At 36.7% G+C, this 15,107-nt stretch overlaps 1 protein-coding gene across 5 annotated transcripts in view; it reads right to left on the bottom strand.

Annotated features, from left to right (window-relative positions):
* Positions 1–15,107, bottom strand: part of Smap1 (small ArfGAP 1) — a 168,318-nt gene that overhangs the window by 97,143 nt on the left and 56,068 nt on the right. For 4 of the 5 annotated variants that reach the window (XM_008856288.3, XM_029557796.1, XM_029557797.1 and 1 more), the window contains exon 2: positions 12,115–12,248. In XM_008856288.3, coding sequence (XP_008854510.1) covers positions 12,115–12,248 — 134 coding nt within the window. Of the gene's footprint in view, positions 1–6,034; positions 6,155–12,114; positions 12,249–15,107 lie in introns of all 5 variants that reach the window. The other variant, XM_017795163.2, reaches the window with a different exon arrangement.

The raw sequence follows: 15,107 nt of genomic DNA, 5'->3' as shown, positions 1-15,107 counted from the left end.
TGGTCTTTTTGAGACAGGGTCTCCCTGTAGCCCCAGCTGACCTGGAACTTACTATGTAGACCCGGCTGGCCTCAAACTCACAGAGATCCGCCTGCCTCTGCCTCCCAAGTGCTGGGATTAAAGGTGTGTGCCACCACACCTGGCTATTAGTATTAACTTTTATAATATTATTTCTTTTTATGTATATGAGTGTTTGGGCTGCATATATGTCAGTGCACCTGTGCATGCACTGCCCATGGAGGCCAGAAGAGGGCACTGGATTCCCTGGAACTGGAGATATGGACAGTTAGCTGCCATGTGGGTGCTGGAAAATGAACCCAGGTCCTCCTCAACTGCTGAGCCATCCCTCTAGCCCCTCGTTTATCCTTTTCAATCCACAATTTATCTGATTTTAATTTTACTACATAACCCATAACTTACTACCCTGAACAACAGATTCAAATTCAAAAATATTTGAACTGAATATCAACATCAAAATATACTATTTTGACTAAATAGCCAAAAGCATCTATAGCCTGTCATCACAATGTAGCAAAGAATTTCTTGTATTTGTGAAATTGCCTAAGTATAAAATACTTGAATCCTAGTTTTAACATTAAAAACAAAACTTGTATTCTACAAAAATTCTGTTTTAAATGTGTACAGACTAAAGAGAATTGGGGCTGTCAATTTAATGTTTGAATCTGCATCTGCTTATTGTATCTGCCTAGTTTATTAAGCTAAAACACTAATAACCAAATTTAACAAACATAACAAAAAAAAAGTAGGAACAGAGGAAAGAAAATAAGCAGGACCAACAGGCAAATGTAATAGGAAATTTTATTTAACTTGTATAATAGTGCTGTATATGTTTTTTTAAATCACTATTTCTTATCTGAGGAACATCTTCAGTGACCAAATAGTAATGAAGCAGCACACAAATGTTTTAGCTCAAACAGAACAAAATGTCAAGATAAAAGCTTAGGGGGTGGCTCAACTCATAAAAGTGCTTGCAGTGCAAGTATGAGGATCTATGTCTGATTTCCAGAACCCATGTAAAATAGCCAAGCACAGGGACCTGGAGAGATGGCTCAGTGGTTAAGAGTAAGTGACCTACTGTTCTTCCAGAAGACCTGAGTTCTGTTTCTAGCACCTACGTGAGGTGGATCACAAATACCTGTAACTCCAGCTCCAGGAACTGTGATGCCTTCTTCTGGACTCCACAGGAATTCTCACACATGTGGCATACTCAGAGAGAGAGAGAGAGAGATACATACATATATACATACATACATACATACATACATACATATATACATATGCATGCACACCAGCCAGCCATCCAGTCAACCAGCCAGTAAGTCAAGCATGGTGGCATGTACTTGTAATCCCAGCACTGGGGAAGCAGAGAAAGGAGGGTCCTTGGGGTTCACTGGCCAAACAATCTAGCCTAATCACATTCCAGGCCAGTGAGAGAGCCTATTTCATAAAACAAAGCTGGTGGCATCTGAAAAACACTGCCCAAGGTTGGCCTATGGCATTCACATACATGCACCCACCTACCCTCACATATACACAAGAGGCTAAAATCAGACCGAAACAAAAGTACCAATCTGAGGAAGAGAACATCATAAAAAGACCAATGACAGGACATCTGAAATTACAAGTTAATGATTAATTTCTCTGAGAATAAAATTTCTTGAATATTTTTTCTTTGCGATAGCGTTCCAAACTCTTGAAAAGCAGAGCTGAGACATGAATTTCTATCCATCTTAGCTTAAATAATAATCTGGAATACAGTTCTTTCCAGGCTCAGCAGCTATGTATAATCAATATGATGCCAAAGGATTCCTCCTCTTTTTTGTGTCTCCCCTTTTGCTGAGTACATTCCTCCTGTGGGGACCTAAAGGCCCCACCTTACATAGGTCCGAAAGGAAGTTACTGGGGATGGGCCTGGCTTGCTTTGAAAGTCTGACGAATACTTCCGCACTGCTGAGGAGTGCATGACCAGCGCCTGACCATCCTTAAGATACACCCTCAGTGGGGGAGGGGGAGTTCCAGGTGCCTTTATAAGCTTTGTAACACCTGCAATAAATGAGTCCCTGCTTGACTAGACTGCCCCCGCTGCATCTGAGTGTCCCCGGTACTGGGGGCGGCGTGGGCTGGCGAACGGCGTGCTTACTCATCCCCAATCATCACTGCGCCGGGGGTCGTGAACCCCCGGCAATTCCTCCTATCTGTCTTTGGACGTTGCTGGAACTTCATCACTCAGATGCTAAGATGTACCTAGTCAATAATGTCAACAGTAAAACTAACTTTTGTACTAATGTGTTATCTCAGGAAGTCACCTGCATAGTTTTCACAATTTTTATGTACTTGCCCTTTGAAGTATACTGGTTGCTTTTTTTCAAGGAGTGTGTATGGGGAAGTGCAGTTTATGCGAAGGTGCACTCAACCATACATGCATGTTGGCAACTAGTGTTTGACATTGGGTGTCTTTCCTCAATTGTTCTCCACATTCTTTTTGAGATGCCTCTCACTGAACTGGGAGCTTGCTGTGTTGGCTAGGCTGGCTGGCCAGTGAGCTCTAGGATCTGCCTGCTTCCACTCTGCAGTGCTGGGGAGCTCAACTCCAGTTGTCATGCTTGTACAGCAAGCACTCTACCCACTACCCATCACCCCAGCTTCCGGTTGCATTTGAAAGATAACGTAAATTGCAAAGTAACAGAAGAGCAGACATTATGAATGATTAGACCACAATGAGGCCTTCTAAGTTCCCAACTACACAAATATAAGATATTAAAATAGTCAAAATCTTAAATAAATATTAGTGTTTAATAGAAGAATATTGTCTGCATATCTTTGATAAATCTAGGAAAAAAGCAAAACTATTTAAGCTGGGAAGATGGCTCAGTCAAATAAATGATTGTTGCATAAACATGAGGACCTGAACTGGGATTCCCCAGCACCCACGTAAAAAGCTGAGCACAGTGGAGTAGAAGCAGTCAGATCCCTGAAGCTCAATGACCAACCAGCCAAGCCACTGGTTAGCTCCATGTTTAGTGAGGAAGTTTGTCTCCAAAACAAAACAAAACAAAACACAAAACATAAAGTAAATAAGGAAGACATCAACTTCTGGCCTCCAAACAGGCCCACTCCACGGCATACATACACATATACACACAACTACTTGAAGTTTCTACCCAATTGCCTGAGGAATAGACTTGGGGAAAGAAGACACTGATGGACAGGTTGAAACAGTTTTTAATAAAGATACAAAAATGCATACCATCTAAATGTTTGCATATTATGCATAACATATTTCAGGAGAGAGACACAAGAAATTTACCAACATGGCTGCTTGTACAGAGGGAAAATCTGAGACAGTAGAATCAAGAGCACTCCCTTTACAATGTTGTAAACTTAGAAGTTTGATAATGTTTACATATTTCCTATTCCCAAAAGCTAAATAAAATTGAAAGGGGTATTAATCCTACATTATTTTCTAAAATAATAGTAATTAGTCTAGTGTGTAACTGAATGGGGAGGGCACAAAGAAGTGTGGCAATAATAAAAGATTTGTGAACATGCTAAAGCAAAAAATTCAAAATCAAATGCATAATAAATCCAAGCTGTTTTTGGCAGTGCTCACCAGCACTGTATCATGCAACTCCACTGCAGTCTTGGTTCTGAACACACAACATACACACTTTGAAATGTGCAACTGTCACACCTCAGTTCAGAGTCAAGATTACTTCATGTTATGAATTATAGTGTTTTTACTATACAAAGTTCTCTGCCCTTACAGAAACATAATGGTTTAATCACAAAAACAAAGACTTCAAATATTTTCCTACAATCATTCCTCAGCATGTAAGTGTCAAATCTGTGTTTACCGTATTATAATATTTGATTTTAAAAATTGATGATTAACAGGGCTGGAGAAGTGGCTCAGTGGTTGAAAGAACTCGTTGTTCTTGCAGAACACCTAGGTTCAGTTCCCAGTACCACATGGCAGCTAACAACCATCTTTAACTCCAGTTGCAGGGAATCCAACACCCTTTTCTGACCTCCGTGGGCACTGCACGACACAGTTATAGTTACATACATGCACACAATACACTCAAACACATAAAATAAAAATATTTTTTTAATTGATGGTTACGCCAGGTGTGGTGGTGCAAGTCTTTAATTAAAGCACTTGGGAGGCAGAGGCTGGTGGGTCTCTGTGAGATCAAGGCCAGCCTGGTCTGTACAACAAGTTCCAGACCAGCTGGGGCTACAGGCAGACCCTGTCTTAAAATGGAGAAAAAAATGATATCTAACTTGTTGATCTGAATTTTGTTAAAAAAAAAAAATATGAAATGAAGCCAGGTGTGGTGGCACCTGCCTTTAGTCCCACCACTTGGGAGGCAGAGGCAGGCGGATCTTTGTGAGTTTGAGGCCAGACTAGTCAACATATTGAGTTCTAGGCCAGCTGGGGCTACAGGGAGACCCTGGCCCAAAAAGAAGAAAAAAAATATGATATGAATTTTGACTTAGAATTAGGGCAGAATTTCTAACAATTTCTGAAATGGTGCTAACCCTACTTCTGCCACTTTGTGCTATGTATTTTCTTTTTAATTTTTAAAAATATTTTAGTTATTACTTCAATTTTGTGTATGAGTTTATTGCCTGCAAGTGTGTTGTCATGCAATGCCTGCAGAGGTCAGAAAAGGGTGTTGGATCCTGTGGAACTGGAGTTACAGATAGTAACTGGAAATCGAACCTGGGTCCTCTGTAAGAACAACCTGTGCACTTAACTGCTGAGTCATCTCTCTGGCTCCTAAAATATTTTATTATTTTTATTTTACGTGTGAGTGTATTGCTTGCATGTAAGTGCACCCTGCTGTGCAATGCCCACAGAGGTCAGTAGAGGGCGTTGGGTTCCCCTCAAACTAGAGTTACAGATGGTTGTTAGTGGTCATGTGAGTGCTGGGAATCAAACTTCGGTCCTCTGGAAGAGCAGCCAGTACTCTTAGCCGCTGAGACAATTCTCCAGCCCCTGCATTCTCAGTACTGTTGACTATAAAATCAAAATACCAAACAGTTGTTGGAGATGCTCTGTGTTTTATACAATCAAATATTCAGCTAAGATTTACTTGTTTATATAAAAATAAACAAGCAGGTTCATATCATTAGCATGTAAATCTTCTGTCTTTAAATACTGTAAGTGGTTAAATCAAATGTATACTAAAGAACTATTTTAAAATAAATATCCCTATGATTCAGTATCAGTAAATGTTTGACATGTATGCCAATTTTATATACCTATAAATCCAAGATTGTGTAGTGTTTCATAGGAAAACAGTGCTCACAAGTGGAAAGGCTTAATAATAGGCAAGAGAGATGGCTCAGCAGTTAAGAGCACTTGTTGCTCTTGTACAGGATCAGTTAGGTTCCCAGTACCCATGTCAGATGACTCACAACTGCCTGTAATTCCAGATCCAGGGGATCCAAGGCCCTCTCTGGCTTCCACAGAAACCCACACACAGACACACACAGATACACACACGGTAGGGGGGGGATATATAAAAAATAAAGCAAATCACTAAAAAGAAAACATAGCAAAAGCTTAAGAAGCCCTGATCTACAGGGAGCTTGGCTCAAGTGTAAGCAAGATCTGCACAGAGAGGACTTCCTCCTCCTAAGAACAGTTTTCTGACAGATCAAAAATTATGAACCAAATCAAAAGTATAAATTTCAAAATATCACATCTAAGTACATCTTATACTCAAACTGTTCAAAACATATTCATGACATTCATCACACCTTTTCACAGTGGCTACTAAAGATTATGGCTTCTTAAAAGTCTAATACATTTTATAGGAAAGGAGGCTAATTGCTCTATTATTCTCTATCTTTAAAAATCTTTAAAAACCACAAAAAGTAACATTTGTCCTCACATAAATGTATGTTTGTTTAGTTTGTTTGTTTTTAAAGAATAGAGTTCTTATTTAAAAGAAAAACGAATTCTGCTAGCGCCTGGATAAAATCTTCATGGCAATGGACTCACCTCTACTACCACTTGAAATTTTCCACAATAGTTCTCTATCTTCCTCTCAAATGCCAGGAGTATCTTGCATTACGATTAAGCTTTCAGGACTGGTTTCAAGAGGTTTTGGATTTCCAGCTGCTGGAAAAGAAGGGCCACCATTTTTGGTCTCAGGAACTCTTTCAAAATATTTAATAGAGTCCATTCCTTTGGTGTCACGAAACTGGTAGGGGTGTCGGGGGGCAAGGGGAGTTGTTCTCTTTTGTTTTAGTGTTTAAAAGAATACACAACACAAATCTTTATTCACAGTGCAGAATTAGAGGTAGCAATTTTCATACCTTTTCACAATTTTATGATAGTCTCAAATCTTGATTTATCTATATTTGTTAATTATTATAAATTCAGAGTATAAATTCTTTTTTAAAAGAAAGCGTAATTATTGTTATGACAAAACTAGAAAAATTTTATATCACGACTCTTGTTAATCTCTACTAAGTATGAAATTCACATCATTTAAAGTCTAGAAATAAACCATGACTTTCATCCTACATGCTGAAGGCCCAGCTCAGAAGCTATCCCAAACACTACATCCTACCAGAAGTCTTAACGATTTTTTTCCTCTTAAATATTTCTTAAAGGTTTCTCCCATTTCTCAACCCCATTGCCACCACCATAAGCTCAACCTCTAATCACCAATTTCCTAGGTTTTTGTAGAAACATGCTCGTCAAATTTATTTTCTTAAAAACAACACAAGATTATTTCTCAACTTATATTTTAAGAACTCCCTATTCTGTTCCAATCTCCACTCTAATCACTCTTATACCAAATCAATCCCAGCTATAATGTTCACCTTCATTGCCTATGACACACATAACCAAACTTAGCACTATAGTTATAGAACACATCTTACTTTCTCAAATAGAATGCTTTTTTTCCATTCATCTGTCTCAAGGTCCTCTGCATATAACAATGTGCTTTGATTATTTCATAAACAAAGTTTACCATTAAAAAAACGAGAGTTTTTATAATGTTAAAAACTTACCATGACTAGATACTATATATAAAAAAAAGAGCTAAGTCAAGGATTTGCTGAAGATCACTCACCATGTAGTAAACAGAGCTAGAACAAGGACCCAGTTTTGTAATCCTGCTACCTTTTATCATTATAATATTCACACAATACAGGAAAGAGGAGCATGACCATAAGTCTAAGCTACAATGCACAATGAAACTAGTAGGAATTTTATAGACGATCCATTCATGCAGTTGTTCATTCAATACATCTAACATTTCCTATCAAATTACTATTCTATATGGGGATTTAAGTTCTTGTATTCAAATAACTTACGATGTCTTTAGTTATGCTCTCTAAATCTACTAGATGAGGCAGCATAGATTTAACACAATTAAAATTTTCCTTTAAAAATATTTTACAATTTTGTTTGGTACTTTGACCTAAGATCTACAACAATCACTAGGAACAGAGAATATTAAAATATGTATCTTTTAAAGAAAAAACTATTACTGGTCTTATTAAAATTTTAATCTGAAAAAATATATCAAGAGGAAAAAGAGGGCACACAATCTTGAACATTCAAATTCAAAATTTATGTAACTTTTCCCCAAATAAATTACTTTAAGATGTAATTTTATTAAACCCCATGGATTAAATTTTCTTTTAAAACAGTACCACAGGGGCTGGAGAGATGGCTCAGTATTAAAGAGTAATGGGTGTTCTTGCAGAGGACCCAGATTCAGCTCCCAGCACCCACATGGTGGCTAACAACCACCCATAACTCCAGTTCCAGGGGATCCAATGCCCTCTTCTGACCTCCACAGGCACTGTATGACATGGATGTACTTGTATGCATGTAGGCAAAATGCTCATATACATAAAATAGAAATAAAATATTTTTAAAAAACAAAAACAATACCACATTTACGGCAACCTTGCTCTTCATGTGTACACAATACATAACTCAATGCTGTATGCAGTTCCCATTTGCTGATCATCATTGAAGGCACATTTAATGATCCTTGTAAGGATTTAGCATTAAAAGAAAAATCAATCAACTTAAAATGCATTCATATGATGACATTATTTAAGATTTTTTTTTTCAGCTTGATAGAGTTATCAGCAATGTTCCCACAAAATAAGAACAAGGCTTTATTTTAACCTGGAGTTTTCTTGAATAAATGCATACGAAGAATTAAGCAGTGAAAGCTTATTATCTGCCTGCTTCTATAAGTCACTGTGAAAATTTACCCAATGACCAAAACCTTAAGAAATTAATGTTCTAACACATATATGTCAAACACTGTTCTATCATGGAGTTTTCTAAATTAGCTTTTTAATAGTAGAAAGTTTCTGAAATTTCCAGAATCTCCTCCAGGGAGAAGAAAATGGGGGCAGAGCTCCATTAGTTAAAGTCTTGAGTTCACTCCCAAGCACCCATGAAAAGAGTCAGATGTGGTAGTGCACACTTGTTATCCTGGCACAGGGGGAGGTGGAGACAGGATCCCTTGGCCTTGCCAACCAGCCAACCTAGCTCAATCTAGGGTTGAGCAAACCCTAGATTTCAATAAAAAAAAAAACTGTCTCAAAAAACAAGGTTGATTTGTGCCCCCCAGTGTCCTTCAGCTGTGAATCCACCCACTACGAGTTCCAATCTTCTAAGATGTTGTCTCTCCCCCTTACAGCAGCTATCAATTGCCAAAAGGTTGGGCTGAGATTTCTTACCTGCTTCCCTATGTCTATGCTGGGATTTTGTCTGATTTGAGCTTGCAAAGGACTCTGTACATGCTGTCACCATTGCTGTGAGTTCATATGAGTAACTGACCAGCTGTCTGGAAAACTGTTTCCTTGTAGTCATCTAACCCCTATGGCTCTGATACTCTGTAGGCTATATTCAATATTCAATTAAAAAACAAAAAACGTTGAAAGCTTCCTGAGGAACCTTATAAGAAAAAGTATAAAAACCAAACATCCCTACAATGAACCTAAATTGTATCAGCTCAATGAACCCATGCCAAAATAGACCAAACTGCAACCTAAAAGACAGAGATAAAAGATTTTTAAAAATTAGTTAAGACAAAAGTTACGAAAAAAATTAGAAATTAGAAAATTAGAAACATTCTCAATTAAAATGAAAGAACTGAGAAAAGCATTAGAAATAAATTTATTTCATAAATGAATATTAAACGTGATGGAACATGACAAGTAAACGTAAAAAAGGCCAAAAAATGGAGAGAAAAAGTTTAACTTTTTTTAATTTAAAGATGATTCAAAAGAAAGCAACAAATACAGGAAAAGTCAATATATATATATATATGAAAAATCACATAAGAAGAAACCTAAAACTATATACTAAATCTGTAATGCAAAGAAATCTCATTGAAACAAAAAATGAAATTACATATTGAGCATATTAAATAGCATATGACTTAAAGAAATTTACATTTGAAAATATAGTTTAAATATAAAAACAGACTGAGCAAAAGAAAGTTGCAGTCATTTATTGCATGTTTTAAATGTGCCAGATACTATTCTATTCTTTCCTAAATGATTCACCCATACCAATTTATTTGGTTCTCTCAACAACATACAAAGCAGGTGATGTTACTATTCCTATTCTACAAATGAAAACACTGAGGCACCCTCAAGACAAGTATCCTGTGAAGACCATACAAGTCTAATTTTGGCAATCTGTCTAGAAACAGCCCTCTTCGTTATTTTGTTCTAATGCCTTTCTGGGGTCATTTGTCTGGAAATGTTCTAGGCAGAAATACAGATTGTACTCTGTAGTTTAGAAACTTGGGTTTACAACAACTACTTGTTTATATTTCATCATCTCAGAAAAATGTTTTAAATAACAACTCTTTTGCTTTTCTTACAAGTATTCATTAAGTCTCACCACAAAATACTGGATGGCCTACCTATCTTTATGATTTTTTTGAAGTAAAACTATTGATTATCATTGGATTTCTAAGCCTTATTTCTCATCATGACACACGGAGAAGAGCTCTGTTGTACATGAAGCAGAAAAGAGCATTCAGTGATGAAAAAACAGTAATAAAATCTTACATTCCAAAATAATTCTCATTTCAAGAAGTTGACAGGTAACATCAAAAGAAATTGACAGGTAACATCAAGCAAATAACATTCAAATATAGTCTCAAATATTACACATTATTAGTTTTTAATATTCTTACATTTTTAAATGACTCAATACCTTGTAAGATACCTGTTTCCTATTTCAAAACCAACTACGGCTCTGACTAGTAAACTCTATTCTAAACTATACAGCTGTCTGCTTCAAATAGTTTGCTATTCAAATTCTCTAAGCAGCCTTATGGAAATAATATTTCCAGCTGGGCATGGTGGCACATGCCTTTAATCCCAGCATTTGCGAGGCAGAGGCAGGTGGATCTCCAAGTTCGAGGCCAGCCTGGTCTACATAGTGAGTTCCAGGCCAGCTAGGGTTACAGGGAAAACCTGTCTCAAAAAAAGACACACACACACACACACACACACACACACACACACACACACACACATACACACATATACACAAAAGAAAAATATTTCCAAAGAACTGAAGTGTCTAATGATTCCATGTCTTGGCTTTAATTTAAAACAAACCGTTAAAAAGGTATACACTTTTGTCTTCAATATTTTGTATCACTGTACATCGTTACAAACAGCAAATGGAATTTTTAATCTACACTTCATATTGTCTTTAAAGAGATAACAACATGATGACATCTACTAATTCCCACATTTGCTATAGAGATGTTAAGAACACTTCTGTATGTGAAGTGTTCAAAGGCCCTACTTCTTCGATTTATCTCATGTTTTCTCCTCCAGAATTTTGAAAATATAAAAAAATCGTTATTTATTTTTATACCCTTGCCAGCAAAAAGCTCAAAAACTAAAACAATTACACCTGATTTTATAGCCTGAAGATATCTATATACAAATTCTTTACCTTATCCCAACCATCCAAGTTTTGGTTTTCTTTTTCTTTTTTTCTTGATTCTCAGGTATGCATGCATATCATTGAGGGCCAACCACATATAGTTGAACCTCCATATCTCTGGATATCTGTAAAATCAACCAACTATAGACTAAAAGTAGGAGGAAAAAATCATACCTGCACTGAACATTTATACACTATGTTTTCTTACCATAATTCCCTAAACAAAATGATTTAACTATCTGCATAGAATTTACACTATACTCAATACTGGAAGTAAACTGGGGATGATTTAAAGCATACAAAAGAGCAAGTATGTATGTATGGATAGTATGCAAATGTTACTACATTTTATAAAAAGTACCTGAACAGTCTTAGATTTTCGTATCTGCCAAGCATCCTGAAAATAATCTTTTGTGATACCAAGGATGGCTGTATATTGATGATATATATATTCAGGACTTTTTAACAACTAAAAGCAATTTCAAATGGCATAAGGAAAATCAGTGCGATTTCACATGAATTTACAAAGTGAGGCCAATATAGTAATCATTTTCACATTGCCAGCTAACCTTAGGATTAGAAAGTAAGATTTTGAGAATTTAAGACTGCCACACTGGGGGAAAAAAGTTTTTTTTCCCCCCTAACAAATCTAACTTTAACCTATACAAGCCCAAACTGGCCAAAACAATTATTTGCTCACTAAACTATCTTCTAGCTACCAGTCCTTGTCTGAACACCTACAATATCTCTATAGGGAAATCCTCCAAGTCAGTTTTCAGGCAAGAGGCGATTTCAATTTTTTCCTCCTTTATCTTAACTCAGGCTCCCTCTACTGGCAGGAATATAAACTATGGAATTAGAATGCCAAATTTCATCAACTTAATAAAACACACATTTAAATACTCTAAAATCAGTATTTTAAATTAAAAAAAAAAAGAATAAATTTAAAACTGACTACTCAAGAAGAACTAAAAACGAGTGAGCTAATAAGTAAAATACTATTCAAATTTTTGGTACAGTAAATGCCACTTCAGTATGTGTTTTTAATATTCACCCTTAGATGCAAGGAGTATTTTTAAATCATTGTAAGCATTTTTAATAATTTCTTGTTAAATATTTACCTGTATCTGTTCCGGTGTCCATTGGTCTAGGTTGACTGACTTGACCCTGGATATATGAACCCCAAGATTTCTATGAATTCCAGCACATCTGATGCAAATAAACACACCGATATTCCAGGAAGCCCATCGGGGACCTAATTAAGGAAAGAAACAAAGAAAATCAAGTGTTAAAAAGCTAAAATAAATGTCATGATTGCATACCATGACTAAACAACTGTTAAGAGAAGCTGAGAGAAATCTCATATTCCAATTTTTTCAAACCATACTGGCAATAACTTGCTGTGATGACATGTGTTGGCTGTACTGAAAGGTTATAAATCAGTCTTTAAAGAGCCTTAGTCAGGGGCTGAGGAGATGGCTCAGTGGATAAAAAAGAGTTTACTATACAAGCATTGAGGACCTGAATTCAAATCCCCAGCAACTATGATAAAAGTCAACCATGGCTGGCTGAGCATGCCTGCTAACCCCAACATTGGAGAGCTGAGAAAAGCAGCTCCTACAAGCTTCCTGTCCAGCCAGGCTAGACAAAGAGGAGAGCTTCCAGTTCAGTAAGAGATCCTGTCTCAAGGAAATAAGGTAGAAAGCCACAGAGGAAGATACCAGACATCCTGCTCTGGCCTCCACATGTACACACAGGCATGCACCTGCACATTCATGTACAGACACACACACACACCCCTTAATCATTGTACTAATCTTGCTTTCCTTATTTCCATAAGTCTAAGAATTTTAAAAGTAATTAGTAGTTTTCACTACGCGTATTTGAACAGCAGAAATAGATACAACAAAAAGTTCATTATTAACTACATAAGTTAGTATTTAAAATGTTAATAATGAATCAAACACAGACCTTTTATTTTTGAGATAGGATCTGGTGAAACTACCCTATAGCCTCCTGAGTAGTTGAGATTGCTGATGCAGAGACACATTTTATTTTTAATTAAATACGTCTGTGTATGGTATGTAGGCTAATAATACCAACCCTGACCTGGCTGTTAACACTATGATAAAGTTTAATTCACAAATTAGGCACAATAAGAGATGAACAGTAACTAATAATAAAAGAGGCCATTATAATATTATAATAAAATTATAGAACTGTGATTATTCTTACCTAATTTCTTATTGTACTGCACTGTATCTTAATATCTGTTATACTGTATTGACCTGTATCCTTCATATGATGCGAGAAACTTAAAGAAAGCACTAAACAGCTTCTTATTGGCCTAACCAAACTGACATCATCAATACATTTGTGCCTTGAAGCCATTATTAGGTAAAATAAGAGTTATTTAAAATCCAAGCACAGGGATACCACATAACTGACACAGATACTAACTAAGTGAATGGGCAGTAGCACATGTATCAGGGATAAACTGCACAAAGTGGTGATTCACATTCTGGGTAAGACAGAGAGAAACAGTATGAGATTTTATCATAAATTACTCAGAACAGTGTGCAATACAAAGCTGTTTATTTCTGGAATTTTCCATTTAATATTTCTGAACCACAGTTGGCTGTTGAACACTGAAACTGTTAAGTGAAACCATGAATAAGAGAACTATACTTTCTGGTCTGCTTTTATAGACCTATCACTTTAAGAGACTAATAAATAAGATGCAATAAGAATGGAAATAGATGACCTACAGGCCTCTCTCCGGGGGCTTATGCTGAGTTCAATATTGTATAACTGTATTAATTCAACTGTGAACCTAGAAACTTGCAGCCACTTGTGAAAGAGATGTACTCTTGCTCTGGAGCGTGTTATTGAATATGTTAAAGCTGTAGTGAAACGCTTCTTCTTTAAAAAAAAAAAAAGAAATATAACTGATCACTTAAAAAAAAGAATGGAAATAAACTTGACAATCATCAAGAAGAACTGAAAGGACTTAGTGATGAAAAACACAGTGACAAGGGGCTGGAGAGGTGGCTCGGGGGTTAAGAACATTGGCTGTTCTTGCAGAAGACACAGGTTTGAATACCAGGACCCTCGTGGCAGCTAACAACTGTCCATAACTCCAGTTCCAGAGGATCCGACAGACTCTTCTGTCCTCCGCAGGCATTGGACAATATGGGTGCACTTACATGCAGGCAATACACGCATACACATAAAATAAAAATAATAAATATTTTTTTAAAACTTAGTGACAAAAGAGACAGACAGTAAATACCAAAAAGCTTATAAATTTTCTACTTGGGATTTAAAGCATACTTATAAGGTACTCAGAAAGACTTCAAAACTTCCCAGGTGATGTGCTGAATGCTTTAAATGATAGTGACACACTGTGATGAAAATATCCAGCAAGCAAAAGTTCAATCTGGAGAAGCTTCTTAAGGAAAGTTGCAACCCAGGGCTGGAGAGGTGGCTCAGAGATTAAGAGCACTGGCTGCTCTTCCAGAGGACCCAGTTTCAGTTCCCAGCATCCACATGACAGCTAACAACCAGTTCCAGTTATCTGAAACCCTATTCTGACGTTGTGGGGCACTGCACACACGGTGCACTTACATACATGCAGACAAAACACTCATAAATAAAATTTTTGGAAAAAAATGTATGGTTGCAATCCAAGAGAACAAGAGCAAATAAAGTGACGTGGTGGGGGAAGGACACAAAATCAAACAAGATGCTTTAAAGAAACTGTGGTCAAGACTATGCAATATTGCAGAGCAGACAAGTAGAATATGGCTATAAAATGCCATCTGAATATAGTAACTATGATGATCTGAAGGGTCACAGGTATCTTCATATACATTAGGCAGAGTGAGAAGGAGAAAATTCACCCTTATGAATTCTATTTCCAGCCTTGCAAGGTAGTACACACCATTAATCCCAGTACTTGGGAGGCAGAAGCAAGTAACCTAGTCTACATAGTGGTTCCAAGGTCAGCCAGAATTATATGATGAGACCCTATCTTAAAAAACAAAACCAAAAAAAAAAAAAAAAAGGAGCTGGAGAGATGGCTGAGCAGTTTAGAGCACTTGCTGCTCTTGTA

The sequence above is a fragment of the Nannospalax galili genome, unplaced genomic scaffold, assembly GCF_000622305.1.
Source record: "Nannospalax galili isolate Female #2095 unplaced genomic scaffold, S.galili_v1.0 scaffold206, whole genome shotgun sequence".
Classification (NCBI taxonomy): Eukaryota; Metazoa; Chordata; class Mammalia; order Rodentia; family Spalacidae; genus Nannospalax; species Nannospalax galili.
This window is presented reverse-complemented; position numbering and strand designations above follow the sequence as displayed.